The sequence below is a fragment of the Bos javanicus genome, chromosome 5 (assembly GCF_032452875.1).
Source record: "Bos javanicus breed banteng chromosome 5, ARS-OSU_banteng_1.0, whole genome shotgun sequence".
Lineage (NCBI taxonomy): Eukaryota > Metazoa > Chordata > Mammalia > Artiodactyla > Bovidae > Bos > Bos javanicus.
This window is the reverse complement of record NC_083872.1, coordinates 62541111-62553042: the sequence shown is the minus strand read 5'-3', so window position 1 is coordinate 62553042 and position 11932 is coordinate 62541111. Positions and strand designations below refer to the sequence as shown.

The 11932-nt window shown below is 38.5% G+C and overlaps 1 protein-coding gene across 1 annotated transcript; it reads left to right on the top strand.

The window, feature by feature from the left end:
- The first annotated feature begins 3308 nt into the window (after positions 1-3308).
- LOC133248739 (histone H2B type 1-K-like) lies at positions 3309-6428 on the top strand. The gene is made up of 2 exons (XM_061419062.1): positions 3309-3551; positions 6354-6428. The coding sequence occupies exons 1-2, from the start codon at positions 3309-3311 to the stop codon at positions 6426-6428; spliced, it is 318 nt and encodes a 105-aa protein (XP_061275046.1).
- The last annotated feature ends 5504 nt before the right edge of the window (positions 6429-11932 follow it).

Sequence of the window (11932 nt, the reverse complement as noted above, 5' to 3'; positions counted from 1 at the left end):
ATACAGTATACAGTGGAAGACTTGTATCAAAATGACAAACATGAATTTACCTCTTTTGTACTTAGAATTATCTCTTATTATTCTCCATTGTTCAGTCTCTTTCTCTGTCTTCTCCACTGCAACTATAATTTATTTGGTATGGTTCAGACTTTCTAATTTTGGATTGTTAGTAAGAAAGGGTATTGAAGAAGGAAATGGCAACCTACTCCAGTGTTCTTGCCTGGAGAATCCCAGGGACGGGGGAGGCTGGTGGGCTGCTGTCTATGGGGTCACACAGAGTCGGACACAACTGAAGCTACTTAGCAGCAGCAGCAGCAGTAAGAAAGGGTATCTTTTTTTTTTTAACACTTTCTTTTTAAAAATTTTTAATTAGAGGATAATTACTTTACAATCTTATGGTGGTTTCTGCTTTACATCAACATGAATTGGCCATGGATATACATATGTTTCCTTCCTCATGAACCCCACTCCCACCCCCCTTCCCCTCCCACACTTCTGGGTTTTCATAGAACCCCAGCTTTGGGTTCCCTGTGTCATACAGCAATCTCCCACTGGCTATCTATTTTATATATGGTGATGTATATGTTTCAATGCTATTCTCTCAAATCATCCCACCCTCTCCTTCCCCTTCATGTCCAAATTCTGTTCTTTATGTCTGTCTCCTTTGCTGCCTTGCAAGTAGGATCATTAGTACTATCTTTCTAGATTCCATATACATGCATTAATATACAATATTTGTCTTTCTCTAAGAAAGAGTATTTTTAGACACTAGAATCACAATCTAAATACCTAAACCATCCCCACAACCCACACAGAAGAAGCTTTGCTAAAGAGGATAATTCACTTTCCTACCAACTGGAAACTCACTAGCCTATCTATAAAGGGTTAGGTGTTGAAAAGATGACTTTGATTTTAAGATCAACTAGATGAACTAACTAACGGCCATTTCACATTTGGAATGAATAATGAAAAAAGCTTCTCCTACCTTGAAACCAGAGTTTATCTCTCAACTGAAGAAAAAGAATTGGTGATTTACATGTGCTCCAACAAACTCACAATTAACCTTGGAAAAGTTGCAAATTTTCAAAAGGACATGACAAAACGCTGGTAGGACTAGTGTACAATAAAGCAATGATGGTAATGAAAAAGCATTTCACTGTCAGATCATAAATTCTGTTCTTTGCATCGTTCTTCCAACAAAGTAGAAAAAATAAATAAAGTGACTGAATGTCAGACTCTCAGGAGTGAGGAAAAAAAGAAGGCTACACACTAAAATGTCCAATACCTGTACCATGATAAGTTACTTCTGGCAGGTTGACATCACTGATTGATCATGGCTTCAGCATCACCTCCTTTCTTGCCTGGAAACTTAACCTTCAGTTTTGGTAGCAATGAAGATTGACTTTGTGCTTCCCAGAGCACGGCCAGAGTAATTCAAAGAGGAGAATTGCAGATCTTATCCCACTGTGCTAGGAAAGAAACTGATTTAGAAACCTCTTTGCAGAGAGCAGTTTTAACCAGATTATGGTCCAAAATTGGACTCTCTTTTTGAGACAGGATGAAATTTGATCCCTTTGTCAATGACAATAGAAGCTTCATTGCCCACATGATAGAAGCTTGTGTGTGGTAGGTGATTCCTCACAATTTCTCAGCAGTTATAAAGCAAACAAAATCAACTCTAGGTAATGTGATTGTGGGGAAACTCAAGACTGCACAGTGCATGCCTCTGCCGTCAGCAGAGAGCCTGGCTTGACCATTATAGACACACGCTTCTCCAGTGCCTCTGATAAGAGGGCTTTCTGCATAGTGCAGGTCAAGGTCCCCTCTTGCAGTCAAGCTTATAGAAAGCCTCCAGAGGCCATCTAATTGACCACACTGACACTCAGTGGGGCCATCCATTTATCTTGCTGCACTTTAAGCCCAATTTCTCTTTGTGCATCCTAACCATGGAAGACAAGTCACTGTTTTCTGTATTATAAATCCCCTTGACCAAAGGCGATTCCGAAAGTAGCTTTCATTGCTTTTTCTTCTTCTTCAGGGTGAGTAATCCTAAATTCTGTAAGCTTTCTCACAATCCTTGCTTTTGATCTCATAATTCATTCTATAATAAGCTGTGCCTTTCCAAGATCTTTCTAGAGTTTCGGTTGGGCCAAACCAAAGACAACCATTGATGAATGTGTCTTAACAATGAATAGAAGTGCTGTTTGCCCAGAAGGCTATCTATCTAATGGACTGTTTAGGCCTGGAGCTTCTTAAATCACTAAAGTTGTTTGTTATTCCTGTCTTCAAAAGCATCCCCTGCTGAAACACAAAGGTTATTGGAGAGGAAAGAGAAGTGTTGTTCACAAGGACTTATGTTACAGAGTAGTTTCAGGGGTTAACTGGTTGACAGCATGGAGTAGGAGGTGACAACATGGTCCAATGCAAAGAACACTGTACTGAGAGTCCTCAGGCAGATGTAGCATTTCCCCCACCCTTGCCACTCAGCAACTGGGTGATCTGGGGCATGTGTCCAAGTTTTAGATTTCTTATCTGCATCAAAGAGATGCTTGGGAAGTGATATGTATGATCTTATTCATGTCTGAAGTTTGGAATTCTGTAACTTCATATTTAGCAGGGCTCTAAGAGGATACGATATAAGTTGTAGCTCCAAGGTGAAGAGGGTTGATTAAGACCACAGTGGAGGGAGCTCTGTAGGGCTAGGGGGCAGGGGACTGTGAGGACAGCTATGAATATCTGGACATAGAGTATAGTCTCGAATGCTTGGAAATTGGGAAGATGGTGTGAGAGTGGGCTCCCATTTTGTTCAGGGCCTCAGCCACTGTAGAAGACAATGTTTGAACTCTTCTGTACTTCCCTACATAAGCTCAGCTGTGCCAAAATAAACCTCAATGATACTGGGGACATTTAGTGTTTACTTCATATATACCTTTGAGGAAAATCTAATTTGTTGAAGGCAAAATCATCTCCTTCTGTAGAGTTGCCAAGATGATAAATATCTCGGCAGAAATGTTGATGACTCTTTATCAAGTTCTATAGTAAACCCAAGAAACAACTAGGATTTATCTTTCCTTTAATTTCAAAACACATAAGTCCAAAGAGCTCAGCAACCATAGAAGTTTTGACTTTATCCAGGGCTTTTGTCAGTGGTATTAAGAAATAGTAGATGAGCCTCAAATGAAATGACCAAGAAAACATCCTTGAACCTTAACACCCAGTGGGTTTGGATTTCTGAAATAGTTGAAATCAATATAGTATAGTGGTTATTTCAAGATCTTTCTGTGTTGTTGGGTGTTGTCATTATAGACATGCCTGAACCAGCTAAGTCTGCTCCTGCCCCTAAAAAGCGCTCTAAAAAAGCTGTGACCAAGGCCCAGAAGAAGGACAGCAAGAAGCGCAAGCACAGCCGCAAGGAGAGCTACTCTGTGTATGTGTACAAGGTGCTGAAGCAAGTCCATCCGGACACCGGCATCTCGTCCAAGGCCTTGGGAATCATGAACTCCTTCCTCAACGACATTTTCGAGCGCATCACTGGCAAGACATCGCGCCTGGTGCATTACAACAAGTGCTCGACTATCACATCCAGGGAGATCCAGACCACCGTGCGCTTGCTGCTACCTGGGGAGCTGGCCAAGCACGCCGAGTCCGAGGGCACTAAGGCTGTCACAAGTATACCAGCTCCAAGTAAATATAATATGCCTAGCCGCTGTTAACAGAGAAGGCAATGGCACCCCACTCCAGTACTCTTGCCTGGAAAATCCCATGGATGGAGGAGCCTGGTGGGCTGCAGTCCATGGGGTCGCTAAGAGTTGGACACGACTGAGTGACTTCACTTTTACTTTTTTACTTTCACTTTTTATAGTGGTTATGAGCATATATTCTGGACTCAGCCATATTCTGGACTCAGCCAAATCTGGGTTGTGGTTCTGATTATCTCATTTAATAAGGGTATGATCTCAGAGAAGGCTGAGGCTTTTAAGTTTCTATTTCTCCTTATCTGTTAAATGGAAATGGCAATAATAATATCTGTATCATAGGGTTGTCATCAAGATTAAACATTAATAATAAAAATTTCTTAGTTCTGTGCCTGGCATACAGTAAGTGCTCAATAAAGGTTATCATCATCAATTTCATCTTCCAGGAGGACAAAGTGATCCTAAAGTGTAAATTCACACTCAGAGAAAAAAATGCAGTCTTACAATATGCTCCCCATCTCTGGCTGCTGGACATGGCTCTGGAAAATGAGCTGGAATATGTCCAATGTGAATCTCAAAGAAATAGGGAGAGGACTGCTTGGAGGTAGGTTCCCAAGCAAGGCCAGAGTTTGATATTGAAGTTCCTTGTAGTCATATTGAAGTATTATTACTCTATATTGCTTTGAAAAGAAATACCTGAGACCTGTGTCCTCAGAGTATATTTTAGGCTTTGTTGATTGGTCTAACCAAACTGCTCATTTTCTGATGAAATCATTGTTTGATCACTGTTAGACAAAAAGCTAAGAACAGACAGATGATCAATTGGCCTGTGTACCAATGCCCTAGCTTGTTTCAATTTTCATAAACAAAGTAAAAAAAAATTCACTCTGGTTTTGAATTTAAATATCTGTGAATGAGTCATTGTAATTATAAAGGTTGATAAGAAATTATTACATTTGATGCCATCATACCAAAGAAAAAAAACTTTTAAAAGTATTTTATGCAGTGGAGGTTAGTGATAAATTGAAATGTTGAGTAAGAGATGAACAGATAAAAGTTGAACATGGGCTTTTCATGCTTACTACTATTTTTCTCTCTTTCAATTCAAAATTCATGTTTTTATTTTTTTAATATTTTATTTTGTGAACTTAAACAAGTTCAAGCTGCAAAAATGACATCTGTGTTTGTACAAGACAACAGACATAATTTGAATTTATTAATATAGAGCATTTTACACCTACAAGAGACTCAAATAACCAATGTAGTAAGCAGATGGGAAAATATAACAAATAGTCTGTCTTTTGATGACATTTATAACTTTTCCTTATTCAGCAATGGCAAGCTAAATAGGCAAATGGACTTTTTTTTATAGTTATAGTCTAGAAAAGCTTCTTAGAAGCTGCTTTTATCAGAAGCTCATTTTTAACATATGGGATTGAGTGTCTAATCAAAAGATTGGCATTTTATGATGCAAAAGTTTTAAGCCACTTTAGGGGGAAAAAAACCCCTAATTTACAAGAGTGTTCAAATGTAAATAAAAGCCAAAAGTATTTTCTGAAATGGGGTACATTTTAGTGAAAGCACTTCAACCTAAGGCATTTTAATCTAAATTTTTCTTTCAGTTGTACTTGTTCTAAGAACAAAACCTAAATGGATTTGGTTTGAAGAAAGAAAATCAAGGAAAATTCAAATTTAAAAATCTTTAATTTTAGAAAATTTCAACAAAGAGAATGGATATATATTGTTCCCTGTCTTCATTTACTTTAAAAAAGCTTAAAAATTTTAAGAAGTCTGTGAAAATTAACATATATAGGTCTTTAATTGGATAGAAGCCACAATTTACTGTAGGTGAGTGTTTTTGTTTTGTTTTCTTTTTTAACATGGATTGTAGAGTCTGCAAGAACTTGAAAGCTTTTTGTAAGATCTTTTGAAATATGACAGAATTTTTTTTCCAGGCTTGTTAGAATTGCTCAGGTGTGATTGCCTCCAAATTCATTTCCATCCTCCTTCCAGCTCAGTTTGCTGTTTGGCAAGATGTATTACATTTCTCTAAAAAAGTGATTTCAGCCATGTTTAGTTTGTTAACCCAGGAGGCCATTAGACTGGTGTGGCTGTTGCTAGGCTGTCTATGTAGCAGAGTAAAACTTAAGCCTGTAATTGCTTCAAGGCTATGAAATTGAAACCTAGAGACAACCAATCAGAGCCAGCTAGGCTTTAAACCATAGCCAATCAAATAATTTCCTTGCTTTGCTCCTGTACCTTCTCTACATAGGGTCTTATCCCTGGCCACTGTCTTCAGGGTACTCTAACCACTTCTGGGTTTGGTGTTGAGTCCAGTCGATTTTCACTCAAATAAACTCTAAAAAAATTTGATACCTTTCAGTTTATCTCTTAACAGTGCTTAGGGGAGTGCTAGTTAAAGGATAAATCCACTTAGTTTTTCTGTCCATGCAAGTCAGAGAGCAAAAGTTGGCTGTCCTGTTCATGTCTTTCAACTCCAGTTGAACTCTGTCACAACTGAAGGAAACATTGGGAAGTGGTTGCATTTCTGAATACTTCTCATTATACTTAAAAAAAAAAAAAAGACTCTTTTTGATGCATCTCATAATAAGAGTTCTTTCATTGCTTGTGGCTTTATTTATTTATTTTTTTCCCTAGTTCACAGATAAACCTAGAGGGAAAACCATCAAACCAGAGACTAGGGAAATGCACATTGCTGACATGGTGCAGTAGATAGGACGACTCTATCAAAATAAAAGGGCGATCTGGATCCACACACCATTCTCATTTCATGTACTTGTCAATATAAAACTATTGTATGTAATTTTTCAAAATGTTGCTTAATTCAAAGTAGGACCTAGCATAAGCTTGTATGTAGGCTTCCTTTTTATGAAGGCTGCATGCAATCACTCAAGGTACAACTCAGATCCCCAAATTTTATCTAAGCAGATCCCAGCTGCTCTAAAAGTGACGGTATACTTCTTGACAACTGGGAGAATTCTTTCTTCTTATTCTTGTGTACAGGCATTATGGTTATTTCCTTTGGGAATATTTTTCTAGTGGAAATGTAAAAGAAGGCAAAATGGGTGGTAGAGAAGGGACTTTTTTTTTTTATCAGAAAGTTATTAGGTAAAGCTGACCTTTTGGACAGGTAACCCAGGACAAGGATGCAAAGCGGGGAGGTGACAGAAGAGGGACTCAGAATCTAGCTAGAACCACTCTAAAAGTCATAAAGCCACAAAATGAATGGTCATTATAAAGATATAAAAGGCTCTTTATTATGCATATTATCTCTAACCAGATCTTACAAATTTATAAGCATTTCTTAGAACTAAGGGAGGTGGTGAAGGCTTTGGAGTCTGAGATAAGACTTTGTCATTTATTTGACAAGTCACTTAATCTCTTTGTGCTCAATTTCTTTTTGGGTAAAATAAAGATCATTGTAGTATCTATGCCTAGGGTGGTCGGGACAATTAAATGCCACAATGTACATAAATACTATGGTGTCCAAAACATAGTAAGAGCTTAAGAGACTTTAGCTATTATTCTACTGAAAAGTATTTAGCGAAGAAGAAATTGTAAATATGAACAAAAAGCAGAGTGACTATAATTATACACTTAATATATTTAGAATGTCAGGATAGTCTCTTTATAAAGGATGCTGTCTTTATAAAGACATTTAGTAAAAGTAAAAACACAAAGTTTACATAAGATCTTTAAATTTAGCATTATATTTATAGAAATCTATATCTTCATAACTTATATATGTATATAAATATAAATGCTAAGTTAACCAACTTTCATGTCACCTACTCCTTAGAATTTCAGGATTATAACACTGATGGCTGGGGTGGAACTCAAACATTTGAAGGACTTTGCAGCAATCTTTGTCTCCAAACACTACTTTCTGGAAAATACCTCTAGTGGAAGGACTGATGATGAAGTCAAAGCTCAAGCTCCAATACTTTGGCCACCTGATTCAAAAAGACTCTGATACTGGGAAAGATTGAGGGCAGGAGGAGAAGAGGGCAACAGAGGACGAGATGGTTGGACGGTGTCACTGACACAATGGACATAAGTTTAAGCAAACTCTGGGGAGATAGTGAAGGCCAGGGAAGCCTGGAGTGGTGCAGTCCACAGGGTTGCAAAGAGCTGGACGTGACTTAGTGACTGAACAACAAAAGTGACCTGTAAGAAATAAGGAAGGAAGTTACAGCTTTCCCATAAATGCATAAAGGTTATTTTATTTGTTTTTGTCTCTTCTTGTTTGAAGGGTTAGGAAAAGCTGTAGTAAAGTGGTGGTGGGGGGCAGATAGGGAGAGAAATTTGAGAAAATGTGCTAAATAGGATACCATTATTTCATCACAGCAATTCTTTTGATGAAATCTAATTAAAAATTCTTCAATACACTTAATTAACTGATAGATTTCATTTTGAGTTTGGCTTCAACATCAACTAAAAATATATTGAATTGCAAGTCAGTTCCAAATTCCAATCAAGCTTTTTTAAGAATCTGAATCATTTCCTAATTTCTATGACAACCAGTTTATGCTTCTATCTCCTGTGAAGCTTAAAATGACACTGACCCAAATCAATGCCATAACAACAAACGCTTAAGTTGTTTAGATTCCCTTTATATAGTTTGCATGCTAAAGAAATATATCTTGCCTTAAATTTTTTAAAAAATAAGTTATAAACTGAGATCATCTGATTACGAAGACCTAAATTTCAGTGGGCAGATGTTTATATTTTATTGAGCTTATACTCAACCATTTTTTTCTTTGTTAACATAGTCCTTCCTTAACCTTGATGCTTTCCATGTCCCCACTTACTTTAACCCTCACATTCTTACTTTTAGCTGTGAATTGAATTCACTGAATAAAATAATATTTATTGAATATCCAGGCTCTTTAGAAGATTTGGAGATAACTAGATGAAAAAAACAGAGACAGACCCTTGCCTCACAGGGCACACAGCAGGCAGGTGAAGACTAATAGTGGAGGAATTACTGTGTAACAAAGTAAGGACTCTGGTAAGGAAAATAAAATGCTATGGCAAAGTGTCTTAGTTGCCCAGTCATGTCTGACTCTTTGAGACCCCATGGACTGTAGCCCATCAGTTTCCTCTGTCCATGAGATTCTCCAGGCAAGAATACTGGAGTAGGTCTCCATTCCCTTGCTATGGTAGTACCACTCAAATCCTGCTTCCTTGATGAGGTGGGATCAGATGCCTGTGTTGGAAAGCCCTTGTCCCCTTTCTTTGTAAACTTCACAGCATGAAGACACAAGTGGTCCTAGAGCTTCTTTCTTAGTGGTAATTGCTTTCAGGACTTCAGGCAGGGTGATGATGTTCCATGTGGATGTGGTGGTGGTGGGGTGGATAGAGAGGATTGGATCTGTTACAGGAAACCATCCTTCTTTCTGAAATAATAATGGTCGCACATATCAAATAGCTTACCAAAAGAAGTGCCAACTTTTTTTTTTTTTTTAACTCCTGCTTGTCAGCACTTCCTTAGACTCAACATCTGAACCAGAGAAAGCTGAGTTTGGCTCAGCCTTACACATCACCAGCAAAATCATCAATACTCTATAACACTTATATCTTATGAGAGGATCTGGAAAAGATAGAAAGATGACTCTTCCTTTTTTTTTTCTTTAATTCATTTTCAAAAATGTATAGGCAATTAGCTAACACAAATGAACCTGGAAATTTATCTAGGACTCTGTGAAAAGGTTACATTTAAATGTATAGATGCAATATTCAATAAGTAAATAATATAGCAGATACGGTATTGGATTAACAGAATGAAATCTAGAACTAGCTTGACTTCAACAGTCATTAATGGAACATTTGATGTCTTTTCACCTTAAACATAAGAGCTTACAAATTCAGAATTTCCTGGCCTCTCGTTTCTCCTGAGCTGTCTTCACCTCTTACTCTTTAGTCCTGTTGGAAGGATATGGATTTTCTGACCACAAATAGAGTCATCTCTCTCTCCCCACATGTCTCTGTCTATGGAAAATCAAAACAACCCAACTGAATGACGAGAACGTCCATGGTATACCTAGGAGAACACAAAGCCTAAAGTTCTGGCTCTCATTTTGACACTTAATGAATTCCTTGTCCCAGAGTAAGTTCTGTCATTTCCTTGAGCACCAGTTTGCTCACATGCACAGTTCAGTCTCATGATCTATGTATATATCTATTTTTCTTTTTTTTCCTGACAGGGCTTTCTGCCACCAAAACTCATTAGTCACATAATTTTTGCATGCTTTTATTTATTTTATGTATTTTTATTTATTTTATTTTAAACATTTTTATTTTGTTTATATAATATAAAACATAAAATATTACTATGTTTTATTTTAGTGAAGGTAAACTTATTTATTTGTTGTTTAGTCGCTAAGTCATGTCTGACCCTTTTGCGACCCCATGGACTATAGCCCACCAGGCTCCTCTAGCCATGGGGATTCTCCAGGCAAGAATACTGGAGTGGGTTGCCATTTCCTTCTCCAAAAACTTATTTATAAGGTTTATGTAAGATCACTTAGCAGATGCTTTCTCCAGTAGGGGTTACTGATTGTTCCACAATTCCTATTCTCGCCTCCTTCCAAGTTTTAGCAAAGCTTATGATCACTTGCGTAAAGACAATATCTCCTAGTTTCCCTTGCAGGTCTTGTTGTGTGAATAAGTGCTGACCAGGGAGATTCATTCATTCATTCAATAAATAGTTACTGAGCACCTACAGTGGTCTGGAGTCTAGAGATAGAGCAGAGAATAAAGTAAATTCCAATAATCCCTACCTTGGCCTCCCATGGAGTTTACTGTCTACTAGGAAGAAAGAGACAAGTTAAAAGACATTGTTTCAGGTCATGCCAAGTGCTATGAAGAAAAATGAAGCAAGGTAGGAGGGTAGTAAGTGACAGATGAGGTGGGTGTTCCCTCACTGTCCATAAAGTTGAGCAGGAATTAGAGTCCTGAGGATGAAGCCTAGCCTGGAATTCAGGGGCTCTTGTGGTGACTGATATATATATATATACAGGGTAACAGGAGTGCTGAGATGATGACAGGGCAGAGAGTGGTGGTGAGACTGTGAGTGATTAGATGAGGGCAGCGTGATGTTCAGCTAGGAGTACACAGAGCTCCAGGATCCCCTTTTCATTCCTGCCAATAGTGATGTACAGATAGGGGCAGGAGAGAGTCATGTGAAGCATGTGATGCTTTCTCCTGACTCCTGCTACTAAAGACAGGAGGGCTAGGGGAAGGTGGGCATTCTTGCCTAAGAAAGACACAGAAATGTCAGGGGTGGCTTTCACAAGCTTGCCTTACATATCATCTGGTGGGTGCCCTATGTCCATTGTTCTTTCTTTTCATCCCTTCTTGTGCTTGCAACAGAGACCTGAGAGCAGGATTTCTAGCAGCCACTTTGTACTGTGAGGACAGGCCCGTACTCAAGGGAGTGGAAGGAGCTTGGTTACTGAGGATTTTATTTATTTATTTTTGCCATGTGGCATGTGGTGTCTTAGTTCCTAAACTAGGGACTGAACCTGTGTACCCTGCAGTGAAAGCACAGAGGCCTAACCACTGGACCATCAGGAAAGTCCTGAGGACTTTTAGACAGCAGAGATACCATGCCAGCTCCTCATTTACTTGAGAGAGAAAAACTCCCTTCTTGTCACTATTATTTGAAGTTTTGCTGCTTTCAGCTACTTTCAAATATAGCATGCAGGTACAAAACCTACCATTTATACCTGCAATGTCTTATTTGGGGCTTTAATATAGTAGTTTGGACAAATAAGTGATTTTGGAGGCAGAACATCTGGGGTTGTGTCCTGATTCCATGATCACTCTAAGTCTTATTTTCCTTATTTATACTCAGCATTCCTGGCAGAATAAAGAGCACGAAGCAAAACCTAGAGGTGAGAGTGAGCATGTCCAGTTGAAAAGCTGGAAGTTCAGTATGCATGGAGTGCAGCCACTCCAACACTTGACCAATAGTTGAGCTGACAGCTGTGAAAACATGAGCTGAACTTCTGACCAACAGCTCAAGCTCCATGGTGTGCCATGATGCCTCCATGGTTTGGCTCTTGCCTCCACTTCCAGCCTCATCTTTCACTGTTCTTCTTTACTTAGGCTACCACCTAGATGCAGGTTACCCTGACAGCTGCTTGCTCTCACTTGTGTTCACTCAGTATGTCTTTATAGTTTGTTGTTAGTCACTGAGTTTTGTCTAACTC